The 12,760-nt window shown below is 43.6% G+C and overlaps 1 protein-coding gene across 1 annotated transcript in view; it reads left to right on the top strand.

The window, feature by feature from the left end:
* Nucleotides 1-4,333: 4,333 nt before the first annotated feature.
* Nucleotides 4,334-12,760, top strand: part of PPM1D (protein phosphatase, Mg2+/Mn2+ dependent 1D) — a 48,513-nt gene continuing 40,086 nt past the window's right edge. The window contains exon 1 of the mRNA XM_047757856.1: nt 4,334-5,034. Within this exon, the coding sequence (XP_047613812.1) occupies nt 4,563-5,034 (472 nt within the window). The 5' untranslated portion in view covers nt 4,334-4,562. The remainder of the gene's footprint in view (nt 5,035-12,760) is intronic.

The following is a 12,760-nucleotide window of genomic DNA, read 5'->3' as shown; positions in this document are numbered from 1 at the left end:
CTCCTTTAACATATATATATTGATCCTCTTACGAACTCTCTCTGTTCTGTGTTATTGTCTATTGGTCAATTTGCCATTTCTCTGCCACTCTCAACTTTATAAAATATTCCAATATTTGCAGGACCACTAACCATCGTAATATTCTTCTTTTTCAATAACATTTTGACTATTCCTATCCATTTCCTCTTCTGGACACATTTTATTTGGCTGTGCTCACAACATGTATAAGTTCCCGGGCCAGGGATTAAACCTGAGTTACAGCAGCAACTCAAGCGGCTGCAGTGACAGCAGTAGACCCTTAACCTGCTGTGCCACAAGGGAACTTCCTCATTCACGGTTTTGAAAGATTAGATAGAAAGCTAGTAGGAAAAAGATTGCAGAGGTCCAAGAGTAAAAGAGAGGAGACTAATCTAGTGATCCAAGTTGTACGTAATAGTGGCTTGGAATGGAATGGTAATGGTGGACATAGTGCAAAGTGGTGGGTTCAGTACCGATATTGAAGATTTAGTCAAAAGGATGTGCAGGGATGTGCAGGGATCTAGGAGGGTGGAGATGGAGGAAAGAGAGAATCAAAATACTCCTGTTTGGTGGTTTGAACAGCATGGGAATGACCATGTTTACTGATATGGGTAAGACTGAGGGAGGAGGAGACATGAAGAAGAAATTAAGAGTTTGTTACGGCCATGTTAAGTAGAAATGCCCATTAGACACCTATGTGGAACTGTCAAGTGTCAGTTGCATACAGAGTCTGGGACTCTGGTAGAGTTTAGATTGGAGGTATAAATTTGCGAGTCATCAGCGAGTAGTTTTTATAGCTTTGGTCCTGGATGATATTACCTGGGAAGAGTGTATAGGAAAAGAAAAAGCCCTGGGCACGCCCAACATGACAAAGCCCTGGGCACTCCCAACCACCTGAGGTCTAGCTGGGGATAAATCAGCAAAGGAAAGTGAAAAGGGGTGATCAATCAATGAGGTAGGAAGAAATGAAGAATGGTGTGGTCTCTTTTCAGCCAAGAGAACAAAATTTTGAGAAGGAAGCAATGGTTTGACTTGCTACTAAGTTTCAGGAAGGAAATAATGGTTCCACTGGCTCCATCAGTTGGAACAGAAGTTCCTAAGAACAGAAAAATCATCATTAGCTTTGGAAGCAGAGAGGTCTGGTTATGTCCTAAAAATAGTCTTAGCAGCATTACAGGGATGGCACTTGATTAGAATGGGTTAAGGAGAAGTTATGAGGTAGGAATTGGAAGTAGAATCTAGATAGAGGCTTGGGTTGTTGCTGTGGCAAGGGTTTGACCCCTGGCCTGGGACTTTCTGCAAGCCATGGGTGTCAGGGGAGGAGGCAGAGAAACCAGGACATATTTGTACAAAGATGGAAATGACTTGGTGGAAAAAGAGAAATTGATGAATTGATGAGGTAGGAGCAAAAAAAAAAAAAAAAAGATACCTGGTGGAGTAAAGATCTCAAGAGAGGAAAGAGAAATGAGAACACAATAGAGGGATTGCTCTTAATGGTAGCAAGGCCATGTCACCATGAAGAGGAAGATGAAGAGCTGAGAAGCCAGGGTATTGGACAGAAAATGTGGATAACATTTTGAAAAATAAAGTGGCTAAGAAGTGACAAGAATAGTGGAAGACAGGAGCTCCTGTCTTGACTCCGGAAACGAATCTGACTAGTATCCATGAGAAGGTTCGATCCCTGGCCTCCCTCAGTGGGTTAAAGATCCAGCATTGCTGTGAGCTGTAGTGTAGGTAGAAGACACAGCTGGGATCCCCAGTTGCTGTGGCTGTTGGGTAGGCCGACGGCCACAGCTCCCATTCCACCCCTAGCTTGGGAACCTCCATGTGCCATAGGTGCGGCCCTAAAAAGACAAACAAAACAAAACAAAACAAAAAGCATAGTGGAAGCAAATTAGACAGTGAGCCAGGAACAAATGAAGGGGGTGTTACAGTATCTTGGTGTTGTGGCAGTTGTCACTAATTTTAAAAGAGTTTAGGTTGGAGTTCCCATTGTGGCACAGTGGTTAATGAATCTGACTAGGAACTGTTTAGTGTTCGATCCCTGACCTTGCTCAGTAGGTGAAGGATCCGGCGTTTGCTGTGGCTGTGGTGTAGGCTGGTGGCTACAGCTCCAATTCGACTCCTAGCCTGGGAACCTCCATACGCCGAGGGAGCGGTCCAAGAAATGGCAAAAAGAAAAAAAAAAGAGAGAGAGAGAGCTTAGATTTTTGAAGGAGGAAGGAAGGGAAATGATTTGTAGGCAATACAAGATGGTTCAAAGATAAGAATATCTGTTGAGAGGAAAAATAATCTACTTGAAAAGTTGTGAGGGAGGTAGTTTTGCTAGGCAATCAACCAGTTTTCGGTTGGAACAGGAAGCTGATGGGAACATTTAGAGAAGAGTGAAAAACAAAGAGGAAATGGCTGATAACAGATGTTGAAACCTAAAGGGTGGAGTGAAATGGTTAGGATGACTGGTGAAGAGCAGGGTACTGAATCAAGAGAGTAGCATGGAGATGCTAATCAGGGTAATGATAGATGACCCTGAGGCTACCGATTGTGACTGAGGGAAAAGGATTATAGAGAATGAAGTAATGATCCCTTTGTAATCTCTACAAGGGGAAGGGAAGTTGGGTAAACTATTTAAGAGGAATAATATAGAGCTACATAAACTGTTCTTTTTGGCAGGTCTTGTGTTATGGAGATTATCGGATTAGAATTGCTAATATTTCACTTTTTTTTGCATTTAGCTATAAAATGTTGTCTATAGATTTCCTTCTAGTGTTATAATTACTAGGTTTTGATAACAGGATTATGATCACCTTTCAAAACAAGCTGGGATTTTTTCCAAGTGTTTTTACACTCTGGAACCATCTGGTCTGGTGCATTTTAACGTAGGGCTTATCTTTGATTACATTTTTAATTTAATGGATCTATTCAGATTTTCTCCATTTCGGGGTGATTTTACTTCTACTTTTATTGGGAGAAGGATTTTTTTTTCTAGTTGTATTTCTTGTGCCAGATGTCAAAAAAATAGGCATGGAGTTCCCCTCGTGGCGCAGTGGTTAACGAATCTGACTAGGAACCATGAGGTTGCAGGTTCGGTCCCTGCCCTTGCTCAGTGGGTTAACGATCTGGCATTGTGTGAGCTGTGGTGTAGGTTGCAGACGCGGCTCAGATCCTGCGTTGCTGTGGCTCTGGCGCAGGCTGGCGGCTACGCCAGAGGGCTCCGATTAGACCCCTAGCCTGGGAACCTCCATACGCCGTGGGAGCGGCCCAAGAAATAGCAAAAAGACAAAAAAAAAAAAAAAAAAGAGCAGTTTTTTCCCTATTCCCAGTTCAGTACCAGGAGCATTTCATTTGGAAATTTCTAAGGCTGTACAGGAAGGGGCACACAGGAGAGGTGATGGTGAAGTGGCCGAAAACTGAAAAAGTGAACTTTAATTTGACTCACAGGAACATTTGCTGTTGATAACAAACTAACCTGCCAACTCTGAGGCTTATTTTATGCCGTCGAAATCCGGGCAAAGGTTTTAGGGCTTAGACTGCAACCCACTGGGAGAAGAGGGGAGACGATAACCAAGGTCTTGGAGCACTCGAGCGCTGGGCAGTTTTTGTAACCTATTTTCAAGTGGTCTCTTCAAGTGATTCCGCCGAAGGACTAAAATGCTGCACCCAGGGCTCATAGGGGAAAAGTACTACTTTTAACAAAAGCTGAAAAGAACTTAAAACATAAGCCATTTAAGTGTCCGACATACCTAGTTTATGTGAAACGAGACCGTGCAGCCAATGGTGGAAATTTCCCTTGTTTTCTTAACACAAAGTGGATTTCCTGTCACAACTCCCAGTCGGATCCATCCCACCCAAGTCCAGTTCGACAGTGCCACGCTTTCCCAGCCTATTCACAAACCACCTTCCAAACTGAGGTTTCCCGCCACTTCAAGAAATGGAAGGTTTTTCTCTCTAGATTCTTCACACTCGTGCGAGGCCCGAGCCTAAACGGCTTTTCCCACCAGGCAAGCAACGCAACGCCCTGGGCAGCAGGCTGCAATACGACCGCCGGGACGGAGCAAAAAGGTGACAGAGAAGGTGCTAGATAAGCGTTTAGCACCCGCCGAAAAGCCGGAGGACGAAACCGCCCACTGCAAAGCCAAAGCCAGCCGGGTAGCGCGCTGGCTTCGCGCCCGCGCTGGGAGGAGGGAGTGCGGCCGTTGTAGGGAGAAGGGAGGGGCGGAGGGCGTGTTCGCCCCCAACTCGACTCCGGATTGGTCGGCCCCAGAGAGCCGAGTGACGTCAGCCGGGGAGAACGTCCGATTTGTGTGGTGGGCGCGGGCAGGAGGGGGAGGCGCATTGCGCAGGCGCAGCTGCTAGGCTCCGCTTGCCCGGGCGCTCCGGCCCAGCTCTCGCGGACAAGTCCCGACATCGCGCCCCCCCACCTCCGGGACCGCCCCCTCCCCCTTCTCGGCGTCGTCGAAGATAAACAATAGTTGGCCGGCTAGCGCCGAGTGTCTCCCGCCGCTCGGCGGGCTGCGTGGGACCGGCGGGATCTCGGCCAGCCGGCCATGGCGGGGCTGTACTCACTGGGAGTGAGCGTCTTCTCCGACCAGGGCGGGAGGAAGTACATGGAGGACGTTACTCAGATCGTGGTGGAGCCCGAGCCGACGACTGAAGAAAAGCCCTCGCCGCGGCGGTCGCTTTCTCAGCCGTCGCCCCCGCAGCGGACACCGCCGGCCCTTCCTGGAGGCGAAGTCTCGGGGAAAGGCCCAGCGTTGGCAGCCCGAGAAGCTCGCGACGCTCCGCCGGACGCCGGGGCCTCGCCAGCTCCCGGCCGCTGCTGCCGCCGCCGTTCCTCGGTGGCCTTTTTCGCCGTGTGCGACGGGCACGGCGGGCGGGAGGCGGCACAGTTTGCCCGGGAGCACTTGTGGGGTTTCATCAAAAAACAGAAGGGCTTCACCTCGTCCGAGCCGGCGAAGGTGTGCGCTGCCATCCGCAAGGGCTTCCTTGCTTGTCACCTCGCCATGTGGAAGAAATTGGGTAAGTTCCCCGGCTTATTTGGCGCCCGCCTCTTTTTCGGGAGACTGTAGCGCCAGGTTGGGGGCCGTAGCTGCAGCACTGCGGGTCCCCACAACGAGAGCGCTCTCAGTGTCCATCGGTGGGAGTGAAGACTCTTCTAGGTGGAGGTCCGGGCAAACAAAGTAGCTTTGGGCAGGACAGGATTACTGTCTCTGTGCGCTCCACGTTTTATTTACACCCCCCATCCCCGCCAAGGATCAGTGGGGGAGCGGTCCTCTCCCTTCGCGACTTCACTTTGGTGGCGGCCAGCGAAAACATGTTTGAAACCTGGCGCCAGATTTGGCCAAAAGATTCATTGAAGACACGGTGCTGCCTGAAACACGCGAAGGAAGCGGGAGATGGCAAAATTAGAGCGTTTCCTTCGAATTTGTCACAATTTTGCTTTTGAAAGACTCGGTTGTCTCCTACGGGCGGTGTCAGTCCTCCAAAATTGACCGCTGGTGGCTGGTAGTTAGAGTAAACTGTTAGGCTAACAAATTATCCGGCGACCTAAACGCTTGGAAGGAATTTCGTGTGGTGGTCATCAAGTGTTTCTAGGATCTTTATGCTTGTACTGCTCATGAAAACCAGCGCCGAATGCATTCTTACCGCCTAAACTGATCCTACGTTAAGAATACGTGTTAAATTCAGCTAGGGCTTTTTTAAAGCGCACTTTTTTTTTTTTTTTTTTTTTTTGCTGTAGTTGCCATTAGCTAATTGCTGTCAGATAGTTCTCAGCAGTTCCTAGTTAAAAGTTTTTTGTAGCTAAATTGTAGCTGCTCGTCAAAGTAGCAAGAGATAAGGAATTGCTGATATGCTAAGAAGAATTAGAGACCTTAGTTTCTAAAAGTTTGGTTTAGTTGCAGTTTCATCTAAGCCTTAAATGTCTTCTAAAGCAGCCAGTGTTTCTGTACCTAACATAAGTTGAGTTATAGTTGCTTACCCATTGCTGTGAATGAATGGCATGAATTATTTTTTAGAGGAAAAAATGATACTGTGTGTCATTAAAAAAAAATCCTCTTGTTTACATGGTGGCATAGTGTTGCTTTATTTCCAGAAGAGAGACATAGAGTGTAAAGATTGGTCAAATACAGAACATTTTTAAAAAGGTATTCTGATGGAGTTGTAGACTAGGCTCTTTCAGAGTCTGTTTTCTATTTGCCTGGCTTTCTGCCAAGAATTATTTGATTGACTCATAGCATAACCAGTCCGCCTGTGGGAGGCTGTTTTCCATCCAATCCCAGAGGTCCCTATTATGGATTTGTTTTGTTTTTGTGTAGGCAGAGCAGAGCTGAAAGCACTGCAGTATATTCCAGAAACATGTCATTTCATTGCTTGCAGGGCAAGTAGGAGGGACAGCAAGACAAGATAGAGGAAGATTAGACACAAAGTACTACTTGGAATTCTGTTTATTTTGCAGTACATTTGAATCAGCATGAATTTGCCACATGTTTTCACCAAAAGGATCCAAGTATAAACCCTTTTACTTGAGCATTTTTTAATAAAGCAGAAACCATGCTTTATTAATGAATGTCTGTGTTTTATTTGTTTATTTATTTATTTATTTTTGAATGTGTATTTTTTTTTAACATAATTCTTGTGCCAAGATTTCACTCCTTTGAGGCATGGGTTTAGAGCCTTATGCACCAAATGTTAAAGTTTGCTTTGTTCCACAGTTAACCTCATACTCTATCCGCAAAACTTGAATTAAGGAAAAAGAGTACGCTGAGTATATGGAAGTCCTGACACAGGAAACTTCCTATGTCAAGTTTCCACTTTTGTAGTTCTCATTGGGTTATAGTAGTGTTTCTCAAACTTTTTGCTCTCGTAAATTTGTACTGAAAGGACTTAGAACCCTAAAGAGCTTTTGTTTGTGTGGGCTATATCTATCATATTTACTGTATGAGAAGTTAAAAATTGAGAAATTAAAGTTATTAATCTATTAAAAATAAACATATATGTTGACATATTTTTAAGTGAAAAATTACTTTTTCCCCCAAATAAGAAAATTTGAAATAAATATTCTCATACCTGTTTCTGCATTCACTCTCTTATGCTGTGTTGTCTGGTGACGTATGTAAGTGAAAAGGCAGACTTGCAAACGTATGTAGTAGGAAAAGGGAGGAATTGTTTGTATTTTCAGATGATTGTGATATTCCATACCAAATTGGTAGCTTCTTAAGGTTACTCAAAATAGAATCTGAAACCTTATCCATTGAACTTTTGCATTTTGACATTAAGAGCCATTGTTCTCTTGCACCTTGAATCAGTCTTTTACCCAATTGTGATTTTGTGACATGGTGCCATTCATTAGGAATTTGGAAAATAATGGTTCACTGAATTATGCATATCTTTCAAGTATAGATGCATTTTATTTTATTTATTTATTTATTTTAATTTTTTTTATTTTTTTGTCTTTTTGTCTCTTCTAGGGCTGCATCTGACGCATATGGAGATTCCCAGGCTAGGGGTCTAATCGGAGCTGTAGCCACCAGCCTACACCAGAGCAACACCAGATCCGAGCCCAGTCTACGACCTACACCACAGCTCATGGCAACCCCAGATCCTTAACCCATTGAGCAGGCCAGGGGTCAAACCCACAACCCCGTGGTTCCTCGTTGGATTCATTAACCACTGAGCCACGGCGGGAACTCCTGATGCATTTATTATATGATATTAAAGCATCACACTTGTTAATATCACTGATCTCATCAGAGAAATTTAAGATTAGGAAGCTATCAAGTTCATCGTAGTGGATATACAAAGTCTTAAATATGGGGGCTTTTTTTGGCCGCACCTCCAGCATATGGAAGTTCCTGGGGCAGGGATCAATTCTGAGCTGCAGCCTACACTGCAGCTGTAGCAACACTGCATCCTTAACCTACTGTGCCACAGCAGGAATTCCTAAAATGTGAGGGTTTTTTTTCTTTCTTTCTTTCTTTTTTGGCCACCCTGCGGCAGTGCCTGATCTTTTACCCTACTGTGCCCGGCCAGGGATCATACCTGTGTGCTGGCATTGCAGAAATGCCACCAATCCCATTTCGCCTCTGTAGGAACTCCTAAAATATGAGTTCTTAAGAGGCAGAAATTTGTCACTTAGCAATAAATACTGTCAGTTGCTTTTCTTGAAGTGAAAAACTCACTTTGTTTTGAAGAAAATGTACAAAATGCCAAAGTTTTTTTTTTTTTTGTCTTTTTGCCTTTTCTAGGGCCGCTTCCACGGCATATGGAGATTCCCAGGCTAGGGGTGGAATCAGAGCCATAGCCACTGGCCCACGCCACAGCCACAGCAACGCTGGATCTGAGTCACATCTGCAACCTACACCACAGCTCACGGCAACGCTGGATCGTTAACCACTGAGCAAGGCCAGGGATAGAACCCGCAACCTCATGGTTCCTAGTCGGATTCCTTAACCACTGTGCCACAATGGGAACTCCCAAAATGCCAAAGTTTATTAACACATTTTATCAGTCCTTCAAGTAAAAATGATGGTTGTGAAGAATGTGGCTAGTTCATTTCATAACTTGCATAATCACAAGTGCTTTTCACTTTTTCTCTAGACAGCCATAGCATGCAACAGAAGTGTTTATGCATGCTTCCCTTTTTGTCATACAGGATGTTAAAAAGACATGGGTGGAAGTTTAAAATAAAGTTAACTTATTGCATCATCAAAGGACATTCTGGAGTTTTTGGGGGTCACTCCCGTGGCATGTGGAAGTTCCTGGGCCAGTGGTCGAACCCGTGCCACAGCAGCAAACAGCAGTGACAATGCCAGATCCTTAACTGGCTGAATCACCAGGGAACTCCATCAAGGACATTCTTTTATTTTTAAAAATTTTTTGTCTTTTTGTCATCTAGGGCTGCATCTGAGGCATATGGAGGTTCAGAACTGTAGCTGCTGGCCTACGCCAGAGCCACAGCAATGGGGGATCGAGCCGAGTCTGCCACCTACACCACAGCTCATGGCAATGCCAGATCCTCAACCCACTGAGCGATGCCAGGGGTCGAACCCACGTCTTCATGGATGCTGGTCAGGTTCACTAACCACTGAGCCACCATGGGAACTCCTCAAGGACATTCTTAATTGAAACTTGTTTGTCTTTTTTCTTTTCTTTCTTTCTTTTTTCCTTTAAAAAAACTCTTAAGTGGATAACTGTGGCGAATACAGTGACTTTTAGTTTGCTTTGACAACTGCTGAGGCACCAGTTTTACTAACCACTGCTTTTTTTTTTTTTGGTCTTTTTAGGGCTGCACCTGAGGCATATGGAAGTTCCCAGCTAGGGGTCCAGTTGGAGCTACAGCTGCCAGCCTACGCCACAGCCACAATAACACCAGATCCGAGCTGCATCTGGGACCTGCACCACAGGTCATGGCAACACCAGATCCTAACCCACTGAGTGAGGCCAGGGATTAAACCAGCATCCTCATGAATGCCTGTTGGGTTTGTTATCGCTGATCTCTACTAACAAGATCTCTACTAACCATTTCTGTTGAACCATCAGTGCAGATGTCAACACAGTGAAAAGGGCAAATAAATTCTTTATTACTGTGAGAATAGCTTTGGCCTTGTAGAATCCCTGTAAAGATCACTCACCATTTTGAGATAACTGCTGTTTTATCTGTGTCTCAGCTGAAAGAGGTCTTTTGGGGCAAAGATACTGTATGACATATCTTATAATTAATCTCTTAGGGCTAATCATGCAATTCCTTGCTTAGTAGCTTCTAATTTCTTTGAATTTCTTTGTGTGTGTAATGATTAAATTGGCTTTCTTACTTTTTTAAAATTAAAAATATTTCCCCTTTTAAAAATTATGATAGGAGTTCTGCTGTGGTACAGTGAGTTAAGAATCCCACCACTCTGGGAGTTCCCGTCGTGGCGCAGTGGTTAATGAATTCGACTAGGAACCATGAGGTTGCGGGTTCGGTCCCTGCCCTTGCTCAGTGGGTTGATGATCCGGTGTTGCCATGAGCTGTGGTGTAGGTTGCAGACGCGGCTCGGGTCCCGTGTTGCTGTGGCTCTGGCGCAGGCCGGGGGCTACGGCTCCGATTCGACCCCTAGCCTGGGAACCTCCATATGCCGCGGGAGCGGCCCAAAGAAATAGCAAAAAGACAAAAATAAATAAATAAATAAATAAAAATTAAAAAAAAAAAAAAAAAAGAATCCCACCACTCTGTAGGTGCAGGTTTAATCCCTGGCTTGGCCTGGGAACTTCCAAATGCTGCCACTGCAAAAAAAAAAAAGTGATAAAATACGTACAAGATTTACTACTTTTGCCATTTTTAGGTGTACAATTCATTGGCATTAAGCATGTTCACAGTATTGTGCCACAATCACCGTTGTCCATTTTCAGGATTTCTTTGGTATCTCAAACAGAAATTCTGTACCCTTAAACAGTAATTTCCCATTTTTCTCTTCCCCAGCCTCTGGTAAAACTTTATTTTACTTTCCTTAGCTATGAATTCACCTATTCTATGTGCCTCATACAAGTGAAATCATACAGTATTTGTCCTTTTGTGTCTTATTTTATTAGCAGAGAATATCTTTAAAGTTTGTCCAAATTGTAGCATGTGTCATAATTTTCTCCTGAGGCTGGATATGGTATATGCATACACTAGATTCTTAACCTGCTGTACTACAGTGGAAACACTAATATTTTACTTAAAATATTAGCCAGGGGAGTTCCTGTTGTAGCTCAGAGGCAACGAATGAATCCCACCAGTATCCCTGAGGATGGGTTAAGAACTGGCATTGCTGTAGTTGTTGTTGTTTTTTTTTTTAGAAATAATTTTCTTACTACCCTTTTCTTTTGATGGTCCAGACAAGATAGTGAACAAAATGCAGTTTTCATTCCTTTGTATCATGGTTCATTGATTTATGTTATCAAGAGAGCCATTAGAAAGGTAACAACATACCGTTGAAATAAATGAAATGTTATCTCTGATATGATTATAGGAAATTTGCCAAAGTATTTGTAAAGGAAGATGAAATATGGAAGGTTTATTTATTTATTTATTTATTTATTTTTTCTTTTGTCTTTTTAGGGCTGCACTCTCGGCATATGGAGGTTCTCAGGCTAGGGGTCTAATTAGAGTTGTAGCTGCCGGCCTATGCCAGAGCCACAGCAGCTCCAGATCCGAGCCTTGTCTGCCACAGCTCACGGCAACGCCGGATCCTTAATCCTTTGATCAAGGCCAGGTATCGAACCTGTAACCTCATGGTTACTAGTTAGATTCGTTTCTGCTGCGCCACGACGGGAACTCCTATTTATTTTGATTTTTTCAACTAAAGATCAGAGCACTTACTTCAAAGAAGATGGCCAAACGAATGAGTCATGAAGAAACTGTTCTTAAATTGTTCTGGGTTTGGCAGATAGTTTTCATTAAAGACAGAGTCAGAAATGGACAGAGTACAGAAGGCAGGTGAGAGGGATAAGAGGAAAGAGAGGGAAAGCGAGTTGTAACTAAATATGAAGAAAACTATTATTACATCATAGACTTTTGAACCTAGACCTTCACCCTCTCACACATCATATGTTCTGAACGAATTTGCCCTACTTGACAAGTACTTGTTTTTCCCCATTTTTGTTAATCATCATCACTTTATAAAAGTCCGCTGATGAATGTAGAAGGAATGATGGAACTAAAAATTCACATTTGGTAACCATCATAATCAATTGTTCAGCCAAGAAACATCATAAATGCTAAAACTAGTTATGTAAAAAATTTGAGGAACAGAATTGCTGCATTTGTTTTGTAGAGGTGCTGTCACAAATTAGCAGAAATTGGGTGGTTTAAAACAACGGAAATTTGTTCTCTCATGATTTTGGAGGCCAGAAGTTTGAAATCCAGGTGTAAGCAGGGTTGATTCCTTTTTGGAGGCTCTGAGGGAGAATCTGTTTCATGCTCTTTCCTAGCTTCTGGTGGCTGGCAGCAGTCTTTGGCATTTGTTGGCTTGTAGATGTGTTGTCTAGTCTCCACTGTCTTTATATCTCCTCCTTCTATTCTCTTTTAAGGACACTCATCTTTGGATTTAGGGCCCACTCTAATCCAGGATGATCTCCCCTTAAAATCTTTAACCTAATTACATCTGCAAAGATCCTTTTTCCAAACAAGGTCACAGTCACAGGTTCTGTCTTTTATTGATTGGGGTTGAGGTGGCACCATTCAACCCACTCTGGGGATATTTACATTGTTCCAGAAAATCTCCCAATGAAACGTTTATTAATTACAAAAGGAGAAATATAAGGGGAAACCTGGTAGACACCATCTTAACAAATGATCAAGGGTAGCATCACTTTTAATGGGACAAATTGGAATCGTTTACTGCCTGCAGTGAGAAGATCATCTCTAACACTTCTGTGATATTCCTGTAATCTGATTACAGACATGAGGAAACAGGACACAGATCCCACACTGAGAGTCATTTTTGAAATGATTGGCCAAGTACTCCTAAAAAGCATTAAGGAAACACTGATGAATTGTTCCAGATGAAAGAGATTAAAGAGACATGATAAGTAAATATAACAAGGGATCCTGAGTTTTATCATCTTATTATAAAGCATATTATTAGGATAATTGATGAAATTTGAATGAGATCTGTGGATTAGATGGTAGTATGGTATCAGGGCTAATTGATTTTGATTGCCCATTTGTAGAAATCAGATACTGTAGGAATTCTCTGGTGGCCTAGCTGTTAGGGATCCAGCA

This window comes from Phacochoerus africanus, chromosome 14, assembly GCF_016906955.1.
Source record: "Phacochoerus africanus isolate WHEZ1 chromosome 14, ROS_Pafr_v1, whole genome shotgun sequence".
Taxonomy (NCBI): domain Eukaryota; kingdom Metazoa; phylum Chordata; class Mammalia; order Artiodactyla; family Suidae; genus Phacochoerus; species Phacochoerus africanus.
This window is presented reverse-complemented; position numbering and strand designations above follow the sequence as displayed.